Source organism: Pogoniulus pusillus, chromosome 19 (genome assembly GCF_015220805.1).
Source record: "Pogoniulus pusillus isolate bPogPus1 chromosome 19, bPogPus1.pri, whole genome shotgun sequence".
In the NCBI taxonomy this organism is placed as follows: domain Eukaryota; kingdom Metazoa; phylum Chordata; class Aves; order Piciformes; family Lybiidae; genus Pogoniulus; species Pogoniulus pusillus.
Genome location: NC_087282.1, coordinates 9174407 through 9200792, shown reverse-complemented (window position 1 = coordinate 9200792; position 26386 = coordinate 9174407). Strand labels below are relative to the sequence as shown.

The 26386-nt window shown below is 46.3% G+C and overlaps 1 protein-coding gene and 1 long non-coding RNA gene across 8 annotated transcripts in view; one reads left to right on the top strand and one right to left on the bottom strand.

Moving 5' to 3' along the window:
- Positions 1-26386, top strand: part of FGF13 (fibroblast growth factor 13) — a 424907-nt gene that overhangs the window by 75963 nt on the left and 322558 nt on the right. Inside the window, exons 1-2 of one of the 7 annotated variants that reach the window (XM_064159166.1) lie at positions 10138-10265; positions 11988-12143. The exons of 3 other annotated variants lie outside the window; for them this stretch is intronic. In XM_064159166.1, coding sequence (XP_064015236.1) covers positions 10154-10265; positions 11988-12143 — 268 coding nt within the window. In that variant the 5' untranslated portion in view covers positions 10138-10153. Of the gene's footprint in view, positions 1-10137; positions 10266-11987; positions 12144-26386 lie in introns of those variants that run through there. 3 more of the 7 variants (XM_064159164.1, XM_064159165.1, XM_064159172.1) reach the window with 3 other exon arrangements.
- LOC135183881 (uncharacterized) lies at positions 9500-10379 on the bottom strand. The gene is made up of 2 exons (XR_010305750.1): positions 10106-10379; positions 9500-10017 (listed from the first exon to the last, which is right to left on the bottom strand). It is a non-coding gene; the product is annotated as an uncharacterized LOC135183881 (long non-coding RNA).

Here is a 26386-nt window from a genome sequence, read left to right as displayed (position 1 = left end):
CCTCTCCTCATCAGCCCTGCCCTCCAGTCCCCTCATCATCTTCATAGCCCTCCACTGGACCCTCTCCAGCAGATCCCTGTCCCTCTTCAACTGGGGAGCCCAAAACTGAAGGCAATATTCAAGATGAGGTCTCAGCAGGGCAAAGTAGAGAGGGAGGAGAACCTCTCTTGATCTGCTGACAACACTCTTCCTAATACACCCCAGGATCCCCTTGGCCTTGTTGGCCACAAGGGCACATTGCTGTGCCATGGGTAACTCGTTAGCCACAGGGCTGCTCTCCAGCAGATCACCTCCCAGCCTGTACCGGTGCAGTTTATTATTCTTCCCCATATGCAGGACTCTGCACTTGTCCTTGTTGAACTTCATCTGGTTCCTCTGTGCCCAGCTCTCCAGTCTGTCCAGGTGTCTCTGGATGGCCACACAGCCTTCAGCTGTATCAGCCAAGCCTCCCATCTTGAGGAGCAAAGCACTGAGCAGGCAGCAGAGCAAGCCCCCGTTGTCCAAAATATCCTGATTGCTCATCACAAGCATCTAGTTCCATATTTTCTCTCTCAAGTGCCACCAATTGCATTAGCTGAACAGAATAATCACAGAATGGTTGAGGTTGGAAATTATTTCTGGAGATAATCTAGTCCAACTTCCCTGCTAAAACAGGATCACCTTTAAGTGTCTAGTTGCAAGTATTCATGTGCTTTGCAAACCAAAACAAAGGCCAAGTTGTTACTTTAGGGTCTATGAAGACTTCAGTTTAGCTCTTGATATGATATATTCAGACCATTTGACATTTGGTTGGCAGCCTGTTCTGAGGAGCATAGATTTTATTGAACTCACTGTTTGAGCAAACTGCTGCTCCTCTGTTGTTTTCCTTCAGACATGGTCGAGGACATTGTTGTATGCCATTGCAGGCACCTGCCAGAAGGAAAGATGTGTAGGGGTTGCCCATGCTAGTTACTGTTGTGTGCTGTATCAAGTATGGTTTAGTTCTCCCTCAAACTTGATATTGCACAGCTCAAGCCTCCTTAAGAACCACTATGAGGCTTGTGCCAGGAGGCTGGAGCCAGGCTCTTCTCAGTGATGCCCAATGACAGGACAAGGGGCAATGGGTGGAAGCTGAACCATAGGAGGTTTCATTTAAACATGAGGAGGATTTTCTTCACTGTGAGGGTGACAGAACACGGGAACAGGCTGCCCAGAAGGGTTGTGGAGTCTCCCTCTCTGAAGATATTAAAAACCTGCCTGGATGCATGCCTGTGTGATCCTGATTGGCAGGGGAATTGGACTGGATGAGATTTCAAGGTCCCTTCCAGCCCTTGACATTCTGTGATTCTGTCTTCCTCATCTTCCAATGTTTAATCAGACCCTGAAACCCTTCCTTTTTGTGGGACACTATTCCAACTTGCCAAGACTTTTCTTCCTGTTTCTGCAAGGTGATAAGGAGGATCTGGGTAGTTCCTCCAGCTGAAAATGTGCTGGGTTGTTTGTGGTAGTGTTGTTAGGCCAAGGAGTGGGGCTGTGGCATGCAGAGAAGTCAGCTGGTGGAGTGGGTGCTGGAGGCACCAGTCCCTGCAGGGCACTGGCAGGGAAGGTAAGGCTGGTTGCTATTTAAATCAGCAGCAGATGTGTCAACATGCCTGTGATGTTCCTCAAGATGGCTTGGGGAGCCTGAAGTTTCTAAATGGTTCTTCTTCTGGCTTCTGTTAATTTTAGCCTTGGAGTGTTTACAAACAGAGCAATATTTGTCACTGCTCCTGATTCAGAAGGATTTCAGCCCCATCCCTGCTGGCATATTCCCTAGAGGAAAAAAAACCACAAAAGGGATACAAACCAGTGATAGCTATTAAAAGATGCTCAGGGAGCATTCAGATTTGGAGGCACAGAAAGCCAGATCTTGTGGCTATAAATAATGTATCTGTAGATATCATAGTGTCACCAGCAAATAGGAAGGATATACACCTAGGAATCACTTTGGAGCAGAGAAATGGGGAATAGGGAGCTGAGCTTGAAAACACTGCTTCTTACTGGTGCTCCAAGGCAGTATCTAGCAGTACCTCAGGAAAAGGCCAAAGCAGAATGGCATGACAAGAAATAATCAAGTTGTAGCTACATTTGACAGCTGTCACCAGCACTGAGCCTGGGTGCAGTCCTGCCTCAACCTAAATGCCAAGGGTTGGTGTGTACCAGTGCGGCATACAACATTGCTGATCTGAATGCATCTTTTAGCTGCTGCTTTGGAAAGAGGCAAGAGCAAAAAGTTAAAAAAATTTCCATTATGTCAACACAATTCATATGGAGCTTTAGAAAGAGGTTTAAAATACACACAAACCAGTTTAAACTTCTTTCCCTTTCAGAGCCATGACCTCCCAATGCAGTTCTTTGAACAGGGAACATCTCCTAAAGCGTTTGTGGTTTTCTATAAAGGATGAGCAGGCAGAATCCTCCTGGGCTGGCAAGGCAAGGACCTGCACTTGATGGCAGTTTGAAGGAGAAAGGCTGTAGCTGCATACTCTTTCTTGAACAAATCCAAATCCCCAAACTTACTCGAAGTCTGCTTTGTAGAAATGTCTCCAGGTTGTGCAGTACTTGACTTTCAGAGCTAAAGCTTTGTTTCTCCTCGGAGATCAAGCTAGCTGCTGTCACAATCAGCCTCTTTGTGCTATGGGAATTTAATGGGTCATGAGGACTCAAGCACATCAAGAAACAAAAGGGAGAAGTCTTTCTCTCTGCTTTGTTTCTGCTCACCCAGGGCACTGTGCATGTCATTCAGATCAAAACTTGGTTGACACCTGAGAAATACCAACTGCCATCTAATTAAGACATGAGTGGTTCATGAGGTAGCTACAAGTTCACCTCAGTTGGAAATGAAGAGGAAGTCTTAGAGCTGCATGACACTGCTGTGGTGCCATGACCAGTGGAAACAGGAGAAATGGTGCAGGAGTGCTCAGTGCAATATGGGTGAGCTTCATCTTCTGATCCTGGGTGAGCACTGAAAAATTCCATCAGATGCAGCTTCAAACTGATGCAAGTTAAGGAGAACTGAGGCACTTGGGATGAACTGCATAGAGCTATAAGAGGAAGGCAGCTTCATGAAGGAAAGGAATGGAAAGTATAGAGGAGTAGTATGTTCATGACAGATGAAAGCAACTTATTTTGTGGCTGTAGAATTCTAGCAGTGCTTGGTGGATAAGAGGGTGTTCAAATGATCAGAAAACATCTTGCTTTTTATGCACTATAGGCTTCTTGCAACACTTAGAACTTTCTCTTAGGATGAGTGTCTTGAACTAATTTACTGTCTCCATTTGCCCTCTGAGGATACACTCTGAACTTTTAAGCATAACTGTGTTTTTAGATGTCTTTGAGCCCCCCAAACAGGGCTGAACAACTGATCATTACATTCCTCGCTCTCTCAAGCTTGTGAAAATCAAACACTGATTAATTTTTACCATGCTCAAGGAAAAAGTCAGACATGAAAAAATGTTATCCTGTGATGCCACTGCATATGTAAGCCTGCAATAATGTTAGAGCTCTACTTGGCAAGTTTCCATTCAAATATTGCTGTATGTTCTTTTTTCCTGCTGTTGCTCTATTAGCTTGCTGTGTCTGACACTCTGGTTTAACTCCAGGGAAGATTCAGATCGATCATGTAATGCTCATCACAGTCCTTGCCTGCCTATTAGAGGTGGTCCAAGGTTTCTAATGTCAGCTCTCCCATTGCAGTGGGACTTCATATCCACCTGAGTTTACCTCTGCATTTCAAGCCCAAGTTTGGTATCATACACATTTTGCCTTCCCAACCTCCTCTTCAAATGCTGTTCTCTCAGCTCCACAAGGGCTGGAGTGAATTCAGCCGCCACTGTCAGACTGCAGCTTGGTGGAGTCGAACATCAAAGCTCCTGTTCCAGCTCAGCTTCAAAACCTTTCAAGTTTTAAGACTTGACCAAGTAGCAGAAAGAGCTGTAAAGGAAAAGCTGTAATGCACATGATGACAGGCTCTGTGAAGTAGTGCATATTCGTCTTACTTTAAAAAGCAGTGAGTGCTAGCTACAGCTTGGTTCATGCTTCTTGTTAGTGTGCTCACGAGGAGTGTGGGACCACACTTGCCCTTTGACTTGTGCCGTGAATAGCAGAAGAACCACCCCTTGGTCTTTCACTTTTATGCTGTCTATTACAAACTTTTGGAAAGGAGGCCTTGGGCAAAAATCTGTTTTGATACCAGGGTACCTGGTTTCAGTTAGGATTCCAAATGCTTCCCCGCTTTGTTTTCCATTCCACCTGCAACAGTACTGCAACAGCTACTGGGTAGAAAAAGTGTTTCAGTTGTTTGTGCTCCCCACAGACTTCCCTGGAAAGAAAACGAAGTGCCTGTCGGTTTTGCATGATCCTCCTGTGTGTAGCCAGGTGATGGGTTGGTCTCTTCTCCCAGCCAACCAGCAACAGAACAAGGGGACACAGTCTCAAGTTGTGCTGGGGAAAGTATAGGCTGGGTGTTAGGAGGAAGTTGTTGGCAGAGAGAGTGATTGGCATTGGAATGGGCTGCCCAGGGAGGTGGTGGAGTCACCATCCCTGGAGGTGTTCAAGAAAAGACTAGATGAGGCACTTAATGCCATGGTCTAGTTGACTGGCTAGGGCTGGGTGCTAGGTTGGACTGGATGATCTTGGAGGGCTCTTCCAACCTGGTTGATTGTATGATTCTGTGTGTACACATTCGTGCAAACTCTGGACGAGCTAGATGAGGTGAAGGTAAAGAGCGCAGCTGCATCTTTAATGGCTCAGCCAGCATCTTTGTCTTGCAGCTCTTCCCACTGCCTTCTGGCAGCGGTAATATGAAAAGACCTCATACAAAACCTCCTATCTTTTGATTTACCTGTAGAAGCATAAATTAGAAATAAGGCATCAGTTCAGGGTCACCTGCTTTTCAAGGCTATCACAGGCAGTGCTCCTACAACGTAGCTTACTTCACGCAGTGCTTCAGGCTTTGCTGCCAGTGCTGGTTTCACTTGAAAGTGCTGGAAAGCACTCAGGGGTCCTTTATTGTGTCGTGACATTGCCACCTCGTATACCTGCAGATCCATGCCCTTCATATTTGCAGTGTTAACTCAGTTTTACTGTGCTGGCTGTAAACAGTTATTGGATGTACAGAGCCCACGGTGCCAGATAGGTGCTGCTGGTGCAAAGGAGATGAGATTTATGAGACAGTTACATTTCACCAAACTTGAGGAGAGAGGTAACCTCAAAAACAAAGAGCAGGCTGCCAAGCAATCATCTACTGAAGCTAGTCTGGATAGGATTTTGAGATAGAAAACTCCTTTTGTAGGTCTGCTTAGGCTTTCCAAGCTTAGTAAAATTGATAGAGTAGATTGGTAGGAGTTAGAAAGGACCCAAGGAGATCACAGGATGTTAGGGGTTGGAAGGGACCTCCAGAGATCATCAAGTCCAACCCTTCTGGCAGAGCAGAACCAGAGAATCCAGCTCAGGTCTATCATCAAGTCCAGCCTCTCTACTAAAGCAGGATCACCTGGGCAGATGACACAGGTGCACAATGTTTTGGCCTCAAAAGTCTCCAGAGAAGGGAGACTCTGCAATCTTTCTGGGCAGCCTGGTCCAGTGCTCCAGCAACCTTAGAGTATATCTGTGTAAATATTTCTGCTAAATGAAGATTTTAAGTGATAGTTCACAGATTGGGTTAAATGTTGCAGTGATTCCCATAAATATATCCCATTTGCCATGTGGCATTTGTGTAACTACCAGCATCCCTCAAAAATATTTTGCCAAAATTCACTTATTTCAGAATTTCATGGTATGTTTCAGCATGTTTTAGTTGCAGTAAGTCTAGGACTTAAAACCAAGGTGTGCTGTGAGCCTCGAAAAGCTTTGTTAGCTGGGAGTGAAGCTCTGAGAGTGCATGGGAGATAGTCTTTGCACATGAAAGCACTACTTTGTGGGCTTTTCCAGAGTTGTAAGAAATACTTTGGTTATTTCAACTCAGACACCAAAACCAATGCCATACCCTGTTACAGAAATGCATGCCTTCATAAACTGTGCAGATGTACAGAAATAGAGAGGAAAAAAAGTCTTCAAGGTTGTGATGGTTTAGGTTTTACCTTCCCCTCCGCCCCCCCCCCCCCCCCTTTGGAAAATGACCCAGACTAGGCTCAGTGGCTCTGGAAATTGAATGAAGCTTTACATTTACAGCTTAGCACAATATACAAGCAGATATTTACAATATATACAGAAATAGACAAGTTAAAAAAATAGACAAGTTAAAAAATAACACAGAAACACAACAGCCCTCCCAGAAACCAGAGTCCCCAGGAAGGGCTCTCAACCACCCTGCCGCCTTCTCCCGCCCCTCTACCTTATCCCAGACTTTGCCTTACACTTAAGGTAGTTTCGAGGGTCAGCCAGGGGAGTTAGGAAGCAGAAGGATTAGTCACACAGAGGGCAGGTTAGGTTAGAGAGAAATTCATGCAGCCCCAAGAGACAGAGAGCGGCTCCCTTATCTATGTTTGCATTCTTGTTGTTATACATCTCAGCAAGCCTATGAGTGAAGTAGACATCACCATTGTTTCCTTTTCACAGCCTAGCATCTAATTCTCACCAAAATATTCTAGCTAGCTTCAAACTAGCACAAAGGTCTATTTTAGGCTTTCAGTTATCTGGAAGACTTTGATCTCAAGTGCTAAAAGCCTTCCTCACATCAGTGTGGTGCTTGATCCAGCAGCCTTGATTAGGATTTGGTTTGGAGTTCACAAAGCTTTATCAGCCAGAGGGATCATTCCACAGCAATGTGAGATGGATTCTCTGCTGCTCAGGTGCTGAGCACATTCTCCAGCCCAAAGCAGCAATCCAAAGTGCCAGGGTCACAGCACAGAATGCTTGATGTCCATTAATTTTAATTGCTGTGATTCACAGTAAATAGGTGAGAGATTCACCATGTGAGCATGATCATTATCCCTTACTACTTGCATCTGCTTAGGGCTTTGCTGTTGATCAGGTTGAACTACTTAAAGAAATTAAACTGCAATCTCCATGCTATCCATTAGCTGGAACTCTATTTGCATGTAGCAGTTGGGTTTTGGCAATAAAAACCAGGAAGATTCTGCACAGTGAGGCATTTGCCAAAGAAAAAAAACTCCTCTCTGTGGTGCTTAAGACTGTGTAGGAATAGGAATGGTAAAAATAAGATGAGGACCAAATTAAACACCCATTAGAACAAAAATGTGCCTGCCTCACAACAGCTGTGCTTTGGCCTCATGGTCAGTATTAATCTCAGCTGTGAATCGTTGTGGGTTTCCTTAAAACACACAACTGGCAGCAATTTGTCCTATCAGTCCAGTTAAAACAGTGGCAATAAGGAGATGTGTGGTGGATTTGTTTGGACTGATTTTCTAGGCACATTAGAAAAATACAGCAACAAAACTTTAGACATAGCCACCTAGTGATTTACTTCTTTTATCATATTATTTCCCTAGCATATTATACTCTTTCATCATAGTGCAATGGATACCTCTAGATGCCAGTATGAAGATAAAAATATCATTTGAGATGAAGAGTAAGTGCTTGTATTAGTGAGACTTTATCATGTCTGCTGTTTTAAATTTAAGGCCTAATGCAGGGAGTTTTCATGCAGATTTAACTGGGGACATACCAGGAACTATCCTGACAAAGCTAACTAAAACTGGCTGGGCTGTTTTAAAGGCATACTGTAAAATTTCTGATCTATAAAAGAGCAGAGTTTGGACCTTTTACAAACCAAGGCCTACAGAAAAGAGAAAATTTCAACTTAAGAATAAGCCAAAGAACCCAGCAAAAAAAAATGCACTGAGGATCAGTGCTGATACCATATCTGTGTGAGCTCCAGAATTCTTTGAAGGATCCCTGTCTCTACAAATATTTTACAAGGGTAGGAAAAGCATGCTCATGACTTGAGTATGTTCTTTATGGACAAACCATACAGCTATTGGGCATTAAGCAGCAGTAGTTGTGCTGTATAAAGGCACTTAGAGTTTACAGTTTCAGGTTGTAAATGATACCAGGCTTATCCAAGCCTGTGCCAAGTCAGAACCTTCTGGGAGATGTTTTGAGTGGAATAAATACCCTCAGCAGAGGCACAGCTCTGTGCAGCACGTCAGCCCTGCTGTGCCTGTTTCCAGAGAGCGACCCTGAGCTGCAATCATTTGGAGAGCCCTAATATGATCTACTGCCTGTGTCTCTTTGTTGCAAAAGCTTCATGTTTCACTTCATACTTGGAGCTTGTGAGATTTTGCTGTGCTTGGGGCAATTGTGCTTGTCCCTCTGAGCAGAGGAGTTCAGGAACTATAAAAGGTTATAGATGATGCTCCAGCTCTTTGTTCTGCCTTGCTGGTTTGCTGTCACTCTGTTTAGATGACTTCAACACAGTATCTTGGGAGGAGCATCAAATGTGTGTAATTAGAACAATTTAATACATTTGACTTGAAACTGCCTTCTCACCAAAGAGAGTTTTGAATTTAAACCTTCTCTGAATACTTGGGTGAATAGGAGACACCTAAACAGCGTTTACACAGGACACAGCAGACTTCTTTGTATTAAATATCACTAAATCTTCTACCCTCTGGATATCTTATCTGGATGTGCAGAAATTGTTTCTAATTCAGAAACTTAGTGATCACTCTCAGCGAGAGGTACAAGCTCCATGCCAGGGCTGTGATCCTGAAGAAACTTGGCTATGACATGTAGCTTGTTGCATATCAGTTCCGTCAGTATCCTGGTGCTTCCCAGCTCCCAGTGCTAAAGCTGTAAAGCAACAAGGTGACTCTTTGCTCTACTACTATTGAGAATATGATGTGCAGACCTACTAAGGCTGGGATTCATGTTTAAATATTTTTGAGTTAGTTAAAAGATTGTTGCAAAGCCAGATCTTATGTGATTCATCCCAAATCCAAAGATGCTCACATCAAAACAAAGAATTGATGAGGGAATCTGAAGACACAAGTCAGTGTCCCAGCCACAGATACCATCTTCACTAGAACACTTGAGCCATCAAGACAGCTTTAAAGGTAAAAGCCATGCAAATTGTACCCAGACTGCAAAAAATCTTCATGCAAATCCCCTTATATTTGCATGCACTACACCATATTTCATTACTGTTTTAACTGACACTTATAAGCCTGGCAAACTAGTAAAGGGAAAAAATTAACTTATTTCAAAACAGCAGGGTAAGCTTTCTCTGCTCACCACTAGGTACAGATCCTCTGCTACCTGCTGAGCTGCTGCCTCCTTCCCATCTTTAGTTTGAGTGTATGGGCCTCATCTGGTCAATGCAATTTAACAGATCTCCTGGCAAAGGTGAGAATGGCTAACGTAAGGCAAGCTCAGTGTCAGCACTAAGCACAGCTTTTATCAGTGGCCTCTGGTTCTGGGAAGACCTTTGATTAGAAGTGCAAATTGTCTGTAACCCCAACTCACCACAAGTCCTTTTGAAATTCTGGGTCTAAATTGTATTGGACAGTTGCAATCTCAATTCTGGGGCTCACTGGTTACTTCTGACAGCACTAGGTCAGCTGAACCTCAGAATCCTTTCCCACTCCTTCACTTCCAAGTGTCTAGTTCTGGTGGCTCAAGTTCTACTAGAGAGAGCCAAGATAATGTCCAGGTTTTTTATCTTCCTGGCAGGTCTCTGTAGTATTAAAGACTCAGGTAAAACAACCTTGTATTGAAAGCATCCTAAGTCCATCTACCATCAGAGTAATTTAGGTTGGAAAAGACCTTTAAGATCATCAAGTCTAACCATTAACCTAACCTTGAAAAGGTGGCCACATCCCTAGGCACATCTATGTGTCTTTTAAAGATCTCCACAGATAGTGACTCAATCACTTCTTTGGGCAGTCTGAATCTCCCTGAAACAAACATGACTCTATCAGGACAATTCCTTGGTTCCAGAAACAGAGCAGAAGTTGTTCATGATGCAGACAGATGCATGGCAGTCTGGATGACCTCTGTTTGTGGACTTGGGGTTCAGTTTTCTTCTGTGTCCATTTCCTAGGGGAAAGTAATTTAAAGAAGTATAAGCATAGAGGTCTTTCAAGCAGCAGCGTTGATCCTGGCTCTTCATTCTTAGCTTACACACCTGATTTACCTAATCACACCTCAAATGCAGCCACTTGTGTGAAGTGGGATGGTACTTTCCCTCAGGCTGAGGGCCAGCAGAGGTGGTGTTGTCCTGCCTCCTGGCAGCACAGCCACCTTTCGCCGGGGGCAGGAGCACGGCTGGGAGCACGCTAGCCACGGTAAGCCGATCTGCCTTCAGCTGTCCCCGGTGCTGGGCTGGAGTAAAGGGAGGGGGAAGGCGGCAGGAATTTGGCTCCGCTAAAAATAGCGGCCGCGCAGTCCCGGCCGCCGCTGCCGCCGCTACCGGGGACTGCTCCGGAATCTGGGGCTGCTCCGGGCCCCCTTTGCCTGCCCGGTCGCGGGCAGGAGGAGCGGAGGAGTGCCCAGAGGCCAGGGGGAGGGTTATGCTCTGAGTATATCGCCTTCACCTGTGGCGGCCCAGCTCTGCCTGGTTCCCTGATACTCTGGAAGAAGTCCATCCGTGTTCCCCTCTCTAAACAGGCCACTCGCGGGGGGTGGGTTGTGGAAGTCCGACTGCACCAAAGGGGTCCCCCAGGCACTTCGCAGCTCGCCGTTCCCTGAGATTTATTCCCGGCTCCTGAGCAGGGCCGGGCTCCAAGAAGCGCCGGCTGCATCGGGTTTCCCCCGCCCGCCCTCTCTCCCTCCGTGGCGGGTCAGGGGCTAGGTGCCCTCCAACAGCGCTCCCTGCCCCGACAGCTGCTCCGCTCGCACGAAGTTTTGCCCCCGCCGAGGAGGATGGGGCGCGGGGGAGTTTTTTTCGTACAAGTGAGAGGAGCTTAAGCTGCTCTTGGGGAGTTCCTTCTTACTCCTCCAAGGGGGGGAGGGGGGGGGGGGGGCAGGGAGAGGGGGATAAGCCCCGTCCCGCATCCCGGGGCAGAGCAGCAGAACTGCGAATAGCACGGCACAGGCTCTGCGTGTCCCCTGGTCAAAGACAGACCCGATGTGACCCTTCTGCCTCCAAGTCGTCCTTCCCCACCTTCCAGTATTCTCGTCGTTGCTCCGTTACTCCTTCCCCCCCCCCGCCAGTTGTCCCCCTGGTCTTCGCACTCCCGCGATGCCAGCAACAGGCTGCCGGGCTCGGGACCGGGCAATGCCGGGCAAAGTCCCGGCGCCGGAGCCTCTTTTGCGGGATGAGTGGGTGAGAGCTAATTCCCAAAGTGAGGGCAAGCTGGGGCTATGCCACCTCCAGCCCGGCGCTTGGGCACAGTCCCAGGGCTGGAGGGCCGCAAGGATTCGTGTTGTCCCCCTCGGTATCATTTCATGGAGGCCCGGCTGAGGGATGAGCAAGGGGATGCGCAGATTCGGGGGGTGCTGGGGCTGGGAGGGGAGCAGCTCTGGCTCTTTGCTACCGGCGAGCGTAAACCTGCCGCCTCTTCTGCAGTGCCGCGGACTCGCGTCCTCCTCCTCCCATCCGCGGCTGCAGCTCTGCTGCTCCATCTCGTTATTAGGGGAGGATACAAAAAGAAATAAACAAAACCCAACACACCCAAGCAAACAACCAAAGCCCACCCCCTCGGCCCCAACTCACGGTTACCCCCCTTCCCCCACACCCCCGGTCGGTGTGACTTCCAGGACCGGCTGCGCTTCCCTGGCCCTGGGGAGGGGAAGCAGAGCTGGGGAGGCGGGGGGAAGGAGCGAGCCGGGGCCAGGCAGACAGAAGGAAAATCGCTTTTGTCTCCGGCACGGCGAGCGGCGCAGGGGCTCGGTGCTGCGGCTGCCGGAGCCCCCCGCTCACCCGCCCGCTCCGCTCCCCTCCTGCAGGCTCCGTGGCTCTGCGCCGGGGAGCGGGCAGCTCTCAGTCTCCTGAATTTCTTTCTTTCTTTCTTTCTGCTTTCCTCCCCTCCCCTTCTGTTGGTGTTATTCCTGCCTTTTCGGCGTAGAGGATCCCCCCCACACGCACGCACGCCGCCCCCCCTGCCCGAGGGTTCTTTGGGTCCAGCCGGAATCCGCGCCGCTGCTGGGGATTTTCCCACCCAAGCTGGGGTCTATGAGCGGGAAGGTGATCAAGCCCAAAGAAGAGAAAGATGCTTCCAAGGGTAAGGCAGGCGCAACCGCTCCGATAAACAGCATGGTCCCCGGCCCGACGCGGACAGCCCGACCTTACTGGGGCGCGGATGGAGCGGGGAGCACTGCTCCGCTGAGAGTCCATAGCTCGGGGAACCTCTACCCCTAGGCACGGGTTGGGGGAAGCGGTGCCCTGCTGTGCGTCGTATACGAGGCACTGCACTGGCACCCCGGCACGGGGAGTGTGCTCAATGCGGCACCGGCAAAAGTATTGCCCCCCACGCCATGGCCAGCTGGCTCCCCGCACCGCGGACCGAACCGGGGCTCAGCGCTGCAGGCGGCCCCGGTGTGCCGGGGCGGTAGAGCGGGGGGGAGCCATCGCCATGGAGACGCGGAGCTGGGGCACCGCCGGTGCCGAGGGGCGGGGGTGCTGCATGTGTCCCCTTCTCCACCCCCCAGCTGGAGTCGGTGGAGGGGGTGCTGCCCTAACCCGGCTGTCCCCCGGGACCGGCAGGACAGCGCGGGGGCTTGCAGAGGAAGGGGGGCATGCAGAGGAAGGGGTGCATGCCCGGGAGGAGAGGGTACATTGCATGCTGTGTGTCCTTTCCCGGGGGTGCATGCCCCGGGGTGTGCGGGTGCATGCACAGCCCTGAGTGGGTTCGGACGCAGCTCCTCTACGGAGTTAGCTGCCCCCGGGGCTGTAGGAGCACATGCGAGAGGCGGCTGGTGGCCCTCCAGCAGTAGTTGTGTGTGTAGGTAAAGCTGTGCGTCTCCTTATCCTACACCTGTGCGGTAGGGCTGGCGCTGCGGGGGTGATACCCATAAGAAGGGGATGCCCTGGGCCTCCCGGAAAGAGGCATAAATCTGCTTCTTATTGACTAGTTCTATAAATCATAATAGGCACTTTACTTTTTTTAGTAGCCTACAAGGCCAGATCAAACCAATTCTTCCTTTCTGTTTATTTTTTTTTAAAAGAACTTCTTGGTTTCTTGATTGTGAAAGTTTGTATTCAACACTGGGTTTTTGAGACCTGTTTTGTTTTCCTTACATATTTCCCCCCTTCTCTCTCTTTACAGTTCTCACTGTATTATGTTCACGACCTTAGCATTTTCATCAGCTTTTTATTTTTCACACCGCCACAATAAAGTTTACCATTCAGAGGCACTGGAAGACCTTACCTTTAAAAAAAAAACAAACAAACTTTTATATATTTTCTTCTGTCTTTACATTGTTTTCTTTCATGTTGAATATTAAATTTTTATGGTGGCCTTATTGATGAAAATGCTCTTTAAATAATTTATGAAGCAATGCAGAACAAAAGATTTCTGCCTTCCTGAGGAATCGTTTTGCACAATCTAGAACTGTGTTACAATCCTCCATGAAAAGACTTTGTTGTGCTGGTGCTGTGTTTCCTAGAAAGCTTGTGTTCTTCAAAAAAGTAATCAAACTTAGTCCATTTTGTGGTATGATTACAAGTTTCAATGTCATATTAACACCTTTTTGAAATTGCCTGTGCAGAGGTTTGGGGACATATCTGTATTTCAGAACACAGGGGCTAAGACATTTGTATCTTCTGGTAATGAGTCGGTAATGACTTGAAGTGCAAGGTGTGGATTCCTGTGGTGATTATGTACCAGAAGGTGTGCGTTCTGGGGATCCCAGGAGAAACAGTTGATGCTGATACTCTGCTACCAGGAGATGCTGATATGCTCCTTGAGCTCATATGAAAACTTTCTGCCTTATCATAAAGTAAAGAGGCAGTTTTAGATAGACATGTACCATCTCTTCCTGCTCTAAGGTGGTTTGGCACTGCTGCAGACAAGTGATGGTTGTGGTCTGTGAAATATGCATTTTAAAAGGGTCCAGGCACAGTGGCAGGGAAGTGGCATTTATCAGTCAATGTGTAATGTGGTGTTTAGCAGTTAATATATAGGCTATATGGCCTTCTTTAGCCTCCTGCATAGACTAAAATAGGAAGTGGTTGTGGTTTGCTTTTTTTTTAATCCTCTAAACTATCTGAATTTTCTTTGGGTGATCATATTATTGCTCTTAAGGGGAATGTTTCATTTTGATCTAGCCAGCTAGCAAGCTGGCTGGTTTGGTTCTTTATATATTGGTTTTTTTTTTATTTAATATAATGGGACTAATTTGCCTAGAAGGAGTGGGATACCATTTCTGCAGCCATGCTGTGACACTGGGTATGCTTTAGTCCCAACAGAAGCCTGCATGTTCCAGAGTTAGTTAACTACTCCTTCAGAGACCAACGTAATCGAGTTTCGTGTGAGCGTAGCTCGTTGCAGTGATGTATCCATGTGCCCACATTCTGTGAGATATATGATGTAACTTCAGTACCTGCTGTAAACGCAGGTGTCCCGGGGCTACATTTGCATAACAGATGTGAAACACTTTGTTAGTAAGAGTAGTGTCAGCCTTTCTGACTCCTGAAGCTTTCCTTATGCCTTTTGGGGTGGTGCATGAGATGGGACTTAGCTGTAGCTCTCTGCAGAACTTGGGAAGGGCTACATTCATCTCTAATGTAAAGAGCTCCCTGGTGTAAGCTGTTGAGTGGCACTTTCAGCAACCAGCTTTTAGGTGAGTCTTTGTGGGAAAGCCTGATTCAGAGTGAATCTTGAAAGGCCATGGATTTTGGCAGGATCAGCACAAGTAGTTACTGTCTTGGAACAAGTGTTTTCAGTTGAATTTCTCTCTCTTGCAAAGCCTGTGGTGGTTTCAGTGGAGTTGAGCAGGTGTAAACCAAGTCCCAAACCCTATTTTGAAAGAAATATTGGTAATTTTTGTTTGTTTTTAAATACCTTTTCTTAGAGAGTAACTGCTCTCTTCAGAGTTTGTTGTCCTGACTAGAAAAATCAGTGTTGACTCTTTTCCTCAAAATTTGACTACTTTTGAGACTGACTGTGAGTGTTTGAGAGTTAACTGACCCAGTCTAAGTATATCTTATAAATTAGCATAATGAAGTCAGAGATGCACACCTTTATGTTCTGCAAAATGCTGCATTAACTTTAGTGTAAACAGTGTAGAAGTATAAGATTATGGCATTGATTTTATTTATTGTTGCTTTGGGTGATTGTTGTTGTTTGTGTGTGTGTTTGAGTCTGAGTGTCAGAGAGCTGCAGGATATTGCAAGCCCAGGTAGCCTCCAAGCTGCCTCACAAAGGTAGATTTGGCAGTGCTGCTGCTGCAGGGCAGTGGCTGTTTGTAGTAGCAAACAGCCTGTTTCAGAGAGCAGGCTTGGCCCTGCTGCTGGTGGGACAGGTTCTTGTGTCTCTTTTCAATTCGCAGTCTCTCTGGGGGTTAGCAGGAGTACGAGGATCTGAGTAACAACAGCTCAGTATGCTGCAGTGGTAGTCTGGTGGCTGGTAAGAGGTTTTCCTCAATGGAAGTTGGTTTTGAACTCAAGAAATACCCATAGCTACATTCTCACTGGCATCAGTGCAGCTCTCACTAATTAGATCTTCTGCCGCACAGGTGGTGTGTTGAGAGCCACTTGTGTGGCAGGACAGGTGACTTTCCTCAGATCTCCCTCAGAAAGGTTTTGCTTTGCCCTGTGAGAGCAGTCTATCCAGCGTCCCCAGTGAACCCTGGAGCTGTACCAACGCAACTTATTGTGAACCTTTGATTTGAGAGAAAGGCATGGATGGCAGAATTGAGGGCATTAGAAAGTCACCTGAGACCAGCTGAAGTCCTTGTGCTTTGGATCTGGGCCTTAAGGAGCTTGTGCTGTGTGGTGTTACAGCCAGACTCTTTACAGAGGCTACTTTGCAGTTTCTGTGGCTTCCCCAAGGAAAGTCAAGAGACTGAATAGAGAACCTGAACCTAAATCCAGGGAATGGATTCATCTGCATTTGTTTTTCTTTTCACAGTTGGATTATGTACCGTTGCCTTCCCCATGAGACAGATGCATGAAGGGTCTCTTCCTGTCACTGTGCTCTCGCTGCAGGAAACTTTGATAGCTTTGCCCAGAAGTCTGTAAGCAGTGTGAAAATGCAGAGTGTATTTCCGTCTACAGAAAGCAAATTAGGAGGAGTATTTTCGAAGCTGATAGCTTCTAATCTGAGAAGAGTGTGTGGAAATAGTGACAGTAAGGGTGAAGGCTTCGGAAGTGTAGGTACTATTCTAATTTAGTTACAGCAGAAAGCAAAGCACTTTAAAGAAAGCGCTTGGCAGGAAAAATAGAAGTCAGAATTTTGAGGTATCTATTACTGCTTTCCCTGGCTTTATGGGAGTATAATATAGTGCAGCTTGTGATTGAAAGGTCTGTAGAAAAGCTGACAAAAATAAAGAAGCTGATCTCAACAGTTATATTTCTATAGTACTGAATCATGAGAAAGCAACTTACTTCAAGGACTGAAGAAGAGCTGTGCAGAGGCAACATGTAAGCTGACCATGTCTTGGTCTGAGTCCACTGAATCAAAATTAGCACAAGTGCAGACCCATGAGAGAAGGGGGAAGGGAGCGTGGTTTAGGTGCCCTTATCTGCTTCTTGGACAGCTCTGGGGCGAGGCAGAGCATTTCTTTGTCTTTTTGTCAGGAGTTTGGATGCCAGTTCTTTAGCAACTCAGGCAAAAAGTCCCACCACGCTTCACCAGCAGCTATAGCTGGAATTATGAACTTCATTTCTATTCAGACAGTAGATTGGGTCTTACTGTAGTCATTTGATGCTACTGACTTAGGCATCAGAACTTGTGTTTGTTTCCTAAATGTTTAAGGACACTAAAATAAGAGTAAACTCAATGCTTTTATTGTGTTTGCTTCACACTAGAAATCTCTGTGCCTCCTGTCTGAAACTTGAGATTGCAGATCCACTTTGACTAAGTGCCTGCTTCGCCCACTGAAAAGTGACAGCCAAAATCTGAGGCATGACCCACCCCATCCTGGATATTAATGTTGCAGGTTACAATAGATACTCAGCTCTTGGCTGAGGTCCTGATCCATTCAAAATTCCCCACTGACACCAGTGGGAGTTCTCTGTCTCTGCCCGTGGCATTGCCTCTGATTAGTGGGTGGCTGTTAATGTGCCCATGCTTGGAATATTTACAGTAACTACCTCCTGTTATGACTCATTATCTGTGACTGGGTTTGGTTTCACAAACTACACTAACTCTTTATAAAAGATACATTTACGAAAGAAACCTCCTTCCTTCTAGCCCCAAGCTGACATCTGACATCTGTTGGTGAAACATCAGCAATTAAAAAATGAAGATGTCCTTTGAGATCAAGATGCCAGCACACTTGTGCCCATGCTCTGTAATGGTTTTCAGTGCTAGCTGAAGGCATCCCAAGCATGGCATTTTTTTCAGGGACAAGCTCCAAACTCTGGGGTTTGTGATGCTGTTGGTCCTCATGAGACTGCTGTCCATGCCAAAGAGCTTGTGTTGTATAGAAGGTAGAAAAGATAGTAAATTTTCTTCTTTTTTTCTTTTAGAGGAAAATTTAGTGTTAGTTGCTTCTTGACAGATGCTAAATCTCTTCTTCAAAGGGAAAAACTCCCAGACAGATGAAGGATGGAGGATGAATAGTCCCACAGAGCATTTCAGGGCTGTGCAAAGAGATGAGTACCAGCATCCACAGCAGAGGCAGAAGGGTATGTTGATTTGAATGAGGGTAGAGAGGCTCTTCAAAGGGCCTTAGATAGGCTAGATCAATGGGCCAACATTAATGGGATGAGTTTCAACAAGGCCAAATGCCAGGTCCTGCACTTGGATCACAACAACTCCAAGCAACACTGCAGGCCTGGGGCAGTGTGGCTGGAGAACTGCTTGGCAGAAAGGGATTTGGGGGTTTTAATAGACAGGATCCAGCAGTGTGCCCAGGCAGCCAAGAAGGCCAATGGCATCCTGGCTTGGATTAAAAATGCTGTGTCCATCAGGAGGAGAGAGGTGATTGTCCCCTTGGAGTTGGTTTTGGCCACATCTCGAGTATTGTGTTCAGTTTTGGGCACCACAATGCAAGGGAGATGTGGACGTGCTGGAGTGGGTCCAGAGGAGGGCAAGGATGCTGGGGAAGGGCCTACAGAGTAAATCTTATGAAGAGTGACTAGGGATGGTCAGTTTGAAAAAGAGGAGGCTGAGGGGAGACCTCATGGCTGTCTACAGGTACCTGAAGAGACATCGTGGAGAGGCTGCTGCTGGTCTCTTCTCACAGGTAACTGGAGACAGAAAAAGGGGAATGGCCTCCAGCTGAGACAGGGTAGGTTTAGGTTGGACGTTAGGAAAAAGTTTTTCACAGAGAGAGTGGTCAGGGACCGCTGGAATGAGCTGCCCTGGGAGGTGGTGTAGTCACCCACTCTGGATGTGTTTAAGGGTTGTTTGAATGTGGTGCTTAGGACTATGGTTTAGGGCAAATCTTGTATAGTAGGGTTACAGGTTGGACTTGGTGATCCTGAGGCTCTTTTGCAACCTGGATATTTCTATGATTCTGTGGCTTGTATCTGACATCTCTGGTCTGTGGCCACCCACAGCATGCTGGAGAATTGTCATAGCATGCATTTGTGTTTGCAGGCAGTTCTTGCAAGGCACTGGTCTCTATACACTTCAGGTAGTCTTGGGTCAAATTAATGTTAATGTTCTTCCTCTGTTTCTTATTGCGTGTGATTGTGAAAGTGTGTTTTGGAAAAGAGAGTTAGAGGAATCGCTGCTTCTGCAGCACAGACCTGGTAAATCCTGTTCCTCACTCCCTGCAAGCAGCAAATCTGTGCTTTTATGAAATCCTCTGTGTGTGAATCCAGGTGTGTGGCCAGTCCTGAATGGACACAAACTGTTGCTAAATTTGAGAGGACAAGCTTCACATCCCAGGAGTTAGGGATTTTAGGACCAAGGTGTTTTTGTCGGTTATTGCATACTGGAAAGGAATTGCACTGATTACCAAATGCTTTTACAGATTTGGTGGGTTCAGCTCTCTTTTGTGGGACTGAAGCTTTCTGAGCTGCTTGGATCCCTTTTAGTTGAGTCTGGCTTTAGGGTCTGCGTGCCCCAGACATGGTTTTTCTTTCCTCAACTACGTCTCTTAGCTTAACAAAATTATTTTCTTTTCCCAGAACATGTCTTGGCTAAGGTTACATAAAAAGACATGTGTTAAAAACCCAAAATGAACCAACAAGACAAATATGCTATTTAGAGAATACTTCTATTGTGTAGTAACTTGGGTAAAGGTTTCCTTAAGTTGCATGATCTGGTTTCCTGCTCAGTGTTTGTGTTATTTTGCTGGAAGTAATGAAGGCAAAAATAATTTGTTGCACCCCCAGGCAGGTAACAAATTCAGTTCTTTCCATGAAGGGAGTGTAAAGTGATACTGTTCTCCACTTAATTAGTTTTGTGAGAGCAGTGTGTAAGGCAAGGTCAGAGCTAAAGGAAGAAAGGGCTGGCATGGATTGAACACTGCTTACGTTATTTGAATAATTAGAGCATCACTCTGAGGTGGGAGGGAGGAGGGGGACTGAAATGAAATGGGAAGAAGAAATATTCCTGAAATAGCAGTTGAGTTGCCACTGGCCTGGGTTGCATCATGTGTATGCCATTCAGGACTGCCTGGATCTGCACTAGCAGTGGTTCGTTACCTTTGACGCTGCGGTTGTGATTGTAGCTGAAATGAAGATGTATTTATAGAGATTGCTCTGTGCTGTGGCCCCAGCAATCTCTAGATGCTTTTCAGTTGAGGCTCGATGTAACTGATGCAAGGCTCTGCTGGTTGCTTAAATAATAAATTATATAATCAGTGCTTGGTATTTTTGATATATGTGCTTGTAGTTACTGCCCCACTTCAGACAAATTTCTTTTGTCTTAGTGAGATCAGATCAGATTCGCACATTGTGTAATCCTCATCCAAACCGAACTGACACTTCTCCCAAGTAACCAGTGGCAGGATGAGAGGAAATGGCCTCAAATTGTGCCAGGCAAGGTTTAGGTTGGATATTGGAAAACTTTCTTTCCTGACAGAGTGGTCAGTGGAACAGGCTGCTCAGGGAGGTGGTGGAGACATCATCCCTGGAGGTGTTCAGAAAACAAGTAGGCATGGCACTTTGGCACATGGCTTAGTGGGCATAATAGTGTTGGATTGATGGTTGACTTAGTGTACTTAGAGGATTTTTTCCAACCTTAATGATTCTAGGAGTGGTCCACAGACATTTTGCTGGGTTTCATCTCTCTTCTGGCTCCCTGTTGCCTGATTCTCATTCTTTGAAACAAGCTCCATTTTATAATTATCGTTTCAGGATTTTTTAGTGAAGATGCCCATTCTGGGGGTTTTCTGCCTCCTTTAGCAACTGAGACTGGCAACACAGATCTAGGATTTCATCAGCAGTCATGTTAGTACCCATGTGATTATTTTTCTAATCTTCTTCCTTCTCTATCCCTATAAAACATCCTGTGCCAAGAGGGAAAATACTTGTGTGGGTGGGTGACTGTGGCCAGCTGCCAGACACCTACCCAGCTCCTCTCTCTCACCCTTCTCAGTAGGACAGGGGGAGAAAATATGATGGAAAAGTTCCTGGATGGAGACAGGCTGATTACTTACTAGTCAGACACATGGGCAAAACAACCTTGGCTTGGGAGAAATTATGTTATTGCCAAGTAGAACAGAGTTGGATGATGAGAAGCAAAGGCAAAAAATAAAGCACTTTTGCTACCCCTCCCCTTTTCCCCAGGCTCAATTTCACTGCTTCACTCCCAACTTCTGTACCTCTTCTTGCCCCAGCAGGGACAGGGAATGGGAGTTGTTACTGCTGGGCTTGCTTGTAACCTGCACTGGTGCTCTTGGGGGCACTGGCTGGAATTGGCCACAGCTGCTGGAACCACCTGTGTGCAGCTTGAGGCAGCCTCACCAAGCCCCTGCTGCTGCAGAGAGGTCACTGTGGAACTGGCCGGAACTGGCTGTGGCCAGGTCAGGGCAGCTCTGCCCTCCCCTCGCAAAGCTCCTGCTGCTGCAGAGGGGTCACTGTGGAACTGGCCGGAACCGGCTGTGGCCAGGTCAGGGCAGCTCTGCCCTCCCCTCGCAAAGCTCCTGCTGCTGCAGAGGGGTCACTGTGGAACTGGCCGGAACTGGCTGTGGCCAGGTCAGGGCAGCTCTGTCCTCACCTCGCCAAGCACCTGCTGATGAGGTGGGGCTGTGCGGCCGTTGTGCAACTGGTTGGAACCGGCTGCGGCCAGCTCGAGGCAGCCTCAGCGTTGCCTCATAGAGGCTGCTGTTGGTGACACCTGCACACCGACAGTCCAGCTTGCACAGCGGCTTGGTGGCAGAGGGGATCCGTGGCTTGGCTTCAGCTCCTGATGATGAAGGTAACCTTCTAATTGCATTTTCCTTGGGCTGGCAGTGAGGTTAAGCAGGGAATTCTTTCTTTCTTGTGGAAGTGGGTGGCTGTTCTGGTGTGTCAGTGGTTTCACCTGGGCCCTCAGCAACTGAAGCAGGAGGGGGTGATGACTAGAGAGGCTGTGGAGTCTCCTGTGGAGACTTTCAAATCCCACCGAGGTGAGATCCGGTGCAGTCTGCTCTAGCTGACCCTACTTTAGCAGAGGCCTTGGAGTAGATGTTCTCCACAGGTCCCTTCCAACCCTCACCATGCTGGGACCCTGCGGTGGCTGTGAGCTCTCTGCTTCCAGGAGGTTCACAACAGTTTTATTCACACTCTTGGTTTAATAACAGAAGCTTAGGAGTTCTGAACAGTTTTCCCCTCACCCTATAGTCTGTGTTTGCAAATCCAGCAGCAATTAGCAGCGATCTGGGATTGTTGGATATGTTTTTTTTCCTGTTCATTTTGTGTATTGAATCCTCAGAGGTTTTTCTCTTCTGTTGGAGGTGACTTTTTTTTCCCCCCCTCACACTCTAGAAGCATTTCTGATTGTTGCTAAATGAAGGGGCAAAGTGCAGGATATTCATAAGAAAGATACCATGGAAAGAAAGTATGAAAGAACTGGAATGAAAAGCATAACAGGAGGGGCACTGGGAAGACAGCTGGTAGCAGGGAGGATTGAAGACTGAGCTCCAAGTGACACTCTCTTACCTGCCCAGCAGGCACACAACTGGATTCAGAGCTTTCCTCTGTTTATTTGTTTGTGTTTTGTTGTTGTTCTATTGGCTGGTTTCTATTGCCACTTTTTCAGGAGGCATCAAAATCTTTGAAGGTGGCAGGCACTTTAAAAAAAAAAATTGTTTGTGTTTGATTTTTGTTTGGTTTTTTTTTCCCCTGTCGTCATGGGGTGTACTAGAAGGAGCATGGTTAGGAGGCTGAGAGAGGCTCTCCTTTCCCTCCACACTGCCCTGCTGAAGCTGCATCTGCAATATTGTGTCCAGTTCTGGGCCTCTCAGTTCAAAATGAATCTCAGGGAACTTAGACCAGTGCAGAGCCACAAAAATGGAGTGGAAATTCTTCCTTATGAGGAGAGAATGAGGGAGCTGGGGTTCTTTAGCTTGCAGAGGAGGAGGCTGAGAGGTGACCTCATCAATGTTTGTAAATATGTAAAGGGTGAATACTCGGAGGATGGAGCCAGGCTCTGCTTGGTGATGCCCAGTGACTGGACAAGGGGCAATGGGTGGAAGTTGAGGCATGGAACTTCCTTGTTCCATGGAAACATGAAGAGGATTTTTTTCTCCTGTGAGGGTGACAGCAGTGGAACGGGCTGCTCGGGGGGGGGGGGGGGGTTGTGGAGTCTCCCTCTCTGGAGATACTAAAAACCTGCCTGGATGTGTTCCTGTGTGATCTGGTACAGGTGATCCTGCTCTGGCAGGGACGTTGGGCTGGATGAGCTTTGAAGGTCCCTTCCAGTCCCTGACATTCTGTGATTCTGTGGTACATTTTTCACTGCTATTGGCCACAGCGTTTGTTCAGGTAGCCTAGGCTTCCTTCCACACATTGTGAGTGTGCTCTCAAATTGCTTGCACAGAAACCTTTTTCTTTTGGCTCTTATATCTGCTGTGAATTTCTGTGCAGCTCTCTTTTCTGTTCTACAGACAGATTTCTTGTGTTGCTGTTGTATCCCAGTCTGTCCAAGCTGCGCTGCCCTCTGAATGTTAAATTTTTTAATTGTAATTATACACAGTGTTCCCAACTGCTGTCACTTAGACTTTGTTCCTTTTGAGTGCTGTGAGAGAGTAAGGAGCTATGATGGAGCCAATTGCCACTGCAAGCCATTGTCACTTCTTATGGTGTGCAGAGCTGGAACACCTGAACCGTGAAAGTCTTTTAAAGTGAAATAAAGATGCAGTGGCATTTTGGGGAGTTGTACCGTTGGTGGGAATTGCAGACTTACCCACTTCCTAGGGGAATCATGATTTATAGTTGCTTAAGACCATCATAGAGTGTAGGTGCTCCATCCTACCCTTCGCTGCAGATGTTGAAGTTGTCTTTCTTCTGACTGTAAATGGGAGAAAGGTCTCTGCAGCCATAGTGATGCACAATCAGTGCAGGTTTGTCATGTGCTTCACTTTACGTTTGCTTCTCATCTTGCATACGAGTGACTGAACGTTCAGAGCCTGCCAAAAATAGCTAACTGTTTTCAAGTGATTGGGCAAGGAGAATGGGAACAACTTTCATTTGCTGCTTCTCTTTCCTCTTCTTCCCTGACTATCCTGCATTTGCTTTCTGAAGAAAGGAACTTATTTGGTTAATTTATTTTGGTGGAAGTCAATAAGAGGTGGTTAAAGTGAAGTAAGTCTGAAGGCATCAAACAGCATATCTCTTCTAGGAAGGCCACAGGGCCAGAAAGAGTATGATGCCAATCCCAGGAGCTGAGAAAAAAATTCTGGGATGAAGTGAGACCTGTTTCTGTTCCTTTCCAATGTCAAGATACCTTCTGGCCAGGGCAATGAACAAAGCAGTAAATCTATTGTAATATTGGAGTTGTGTGGTATCTGGCCTGTTGAACTCACTGTCACTTGGCCATTGGGAAGCTGTGTTTTTGGGCTCTTTAGCTGGAATAGGGCTTTGACTTGTTTTGTTTTTTTCAGTTGGTGTGGGATTGGGGTTTTGTTGTGGTTTTCTTTTTCGTTCTTCCTTTTTCTTTTCTTCCTCAAATGACCAATGCAGAAACCAGCTTTCAGTCTTCGTTCTTGTAATCATATCTTTGGGATTAATTTCTGTTGTGTGATTTCTGGGGTGTTGTGAGAAACAAGCCAGTATAAATAAGTCTTTTCATATAAAGTATCCAAGTAATAGGTGATAAAAAGGAGAAAAACTATTCACATAGGTACTCAAATAGAAAGAGAAAACATCACTGAAAACAGGAAGAAGGTAACTATTTTCCCTAGGACTGCATTTAAGAGTGGCAGATATTTTTGTTTAGGACACTTAAGTGGCATCAGTGAATGTAGAGGAGACCAAGATTATGCAGAGCTGTGATAATTGTCATTTCTCTTTCATGGCATCTTCTGGGGTTTAAACATTTGTAATTTTCCCCCTCCCCCCGCAAGCCTGGGAAGTAAGCAAAACTTCTTTGAAGCTACTCAGAAAAAAAAGAAGGCAGACTAGAATTATTTTAAGGAGGAAGACCTGTCAGGTGTTCTATCTGTGTCCTTGTTCCACCCTTGATCTGAGAAGCCCTCCAGTCAACACTGGGATGTTTTTGCAAGACTGAGTATGATCAGAAAAATTGGTTAGGCACTTCTGAGCAATGTTAGGAGTAGATTGTGGAGTATAAGAGTGTTTCAAAAAAGTAAAAATTGTGCAAATCCAAGGCAGTGATGTGGAGGATGGCAGGAAGCTTTATAGTGAGGCAGAGAGGTTTGGTATATGTGCCTTTTGGACTGGAAGTGTGGGTGTTTTTTTATTTAACTGCGCATTGTATTGTGAAGGATGAACTTCTGATTGCTTTGTGACTTGTGGAAGGAATACAAGATTTTGGGATGAGAGTGCAAGGGGGAGAGAGTGCAGTGGAGTGGCAGGAGAAAGAAAAACCCATGAAACTTTGAAGAACGAAAATTAGTTTTGAAAAGGCTCTGGAGAGCACAGGGAGGTTGAAAAAATGTAATGGAATAGGGGACATTACAGGCAAAATTTGTCACTGTTTCTGAGATGGCAGTGACAGTCTGGCTATTCTCACTGCGGAGTGTGGGTTTCTGAAGATCAGAAAAGAAGCAATATGGGTAGTTGAGTCAGAAAGTGATCAGGGGAAGGGGTTCCAGTGGAGGCAGGGTCAAGGGAGAGATGAAGTTAGCAATGGTAATGAGATTGAGACAGAAAGGCACAAGGAAGAAAAGAGGGGAGTTTATGAATTTGCTGCAGCCCCAAGGCTTTTTGTGAAGACCAAAGATAGGGGTTTTCATCACTGTTGGCAGGAACTGCCAAGACCACTGGAATCTGAACCACTGAAGCCGTTGCAAATACTGAGCGTATGAAGAGAAATACCTTTGTATATCAGGTCAGCTTGCTCAGCTGACTGCCTAACTAGGTTTTCCATCAGCTGGGTTCTTTTACAGATTGCCAGAAAGCACCCAGATTATAAAGTGGCAGGAGAGATCGAAGTTCTGATCAAGGGAGACAGAACTGAGTTAATAAAATGTAGCTGCATTGAAAATAGAAGGGAAGGACAGTGGTGTCTATGTGGTGTGTAATAGTCTGATCAGTTAGAGCTCAAAGATTAAAAAAAAACTCTCTGTCATCTGATTTTTCACCTCTTCAGGCTACTAAACTGGGATTATCTTTATGTTGCTTATCAAAACATGTCCTATGTGTATTGGTTCAAATGTCCAGGGATGAAACTGATGAAATGAAGCCTTCAAATTCTGTTCCTTCTCTGTGCTTGAGTTTCCCAGAGTCTTGCTCTCCATTTACCATTAAAAACCAAACAAACCCAAACTCCTAGATTAAAAAATTCTATGTCAGATTTGCACCAGACTGAGACAAGGGCTACTTTAACAAGCAGTCCTGTGAAAGCCCACCAGTGCCGGAGACTCCTGTGACCACCAAAAATGAAGTTTGGAATTACTACTTGAAATGCTTTTTGTTGTTGTTTAAAGTTGAGGAGCTCTGTAACAGTGAACTTCACTGGTGGTATATTGGAAGTAGCGTGTGGCTAAATGCAAACTTCCATGGAATTCAGTGTGCATTTCTACCTGGATAATTATCAGGTACAATGGTTTGTGGTTTGGAGGCCAAATCTTGCTTCACTGATAGAGCAGCTTGAAAGAAAATTTTAGGCATGTGTTTTTTCCAGTGGTGTAAAAGGAGTTAACTTCAGTAGTAGTATTGAAAGCAAAGAATCCTCTCTCAGCAGTTACAGCAGTCTGTAGTGAAAGCTCACAGGTTTGACATCCTAACACCCTGCAGAAA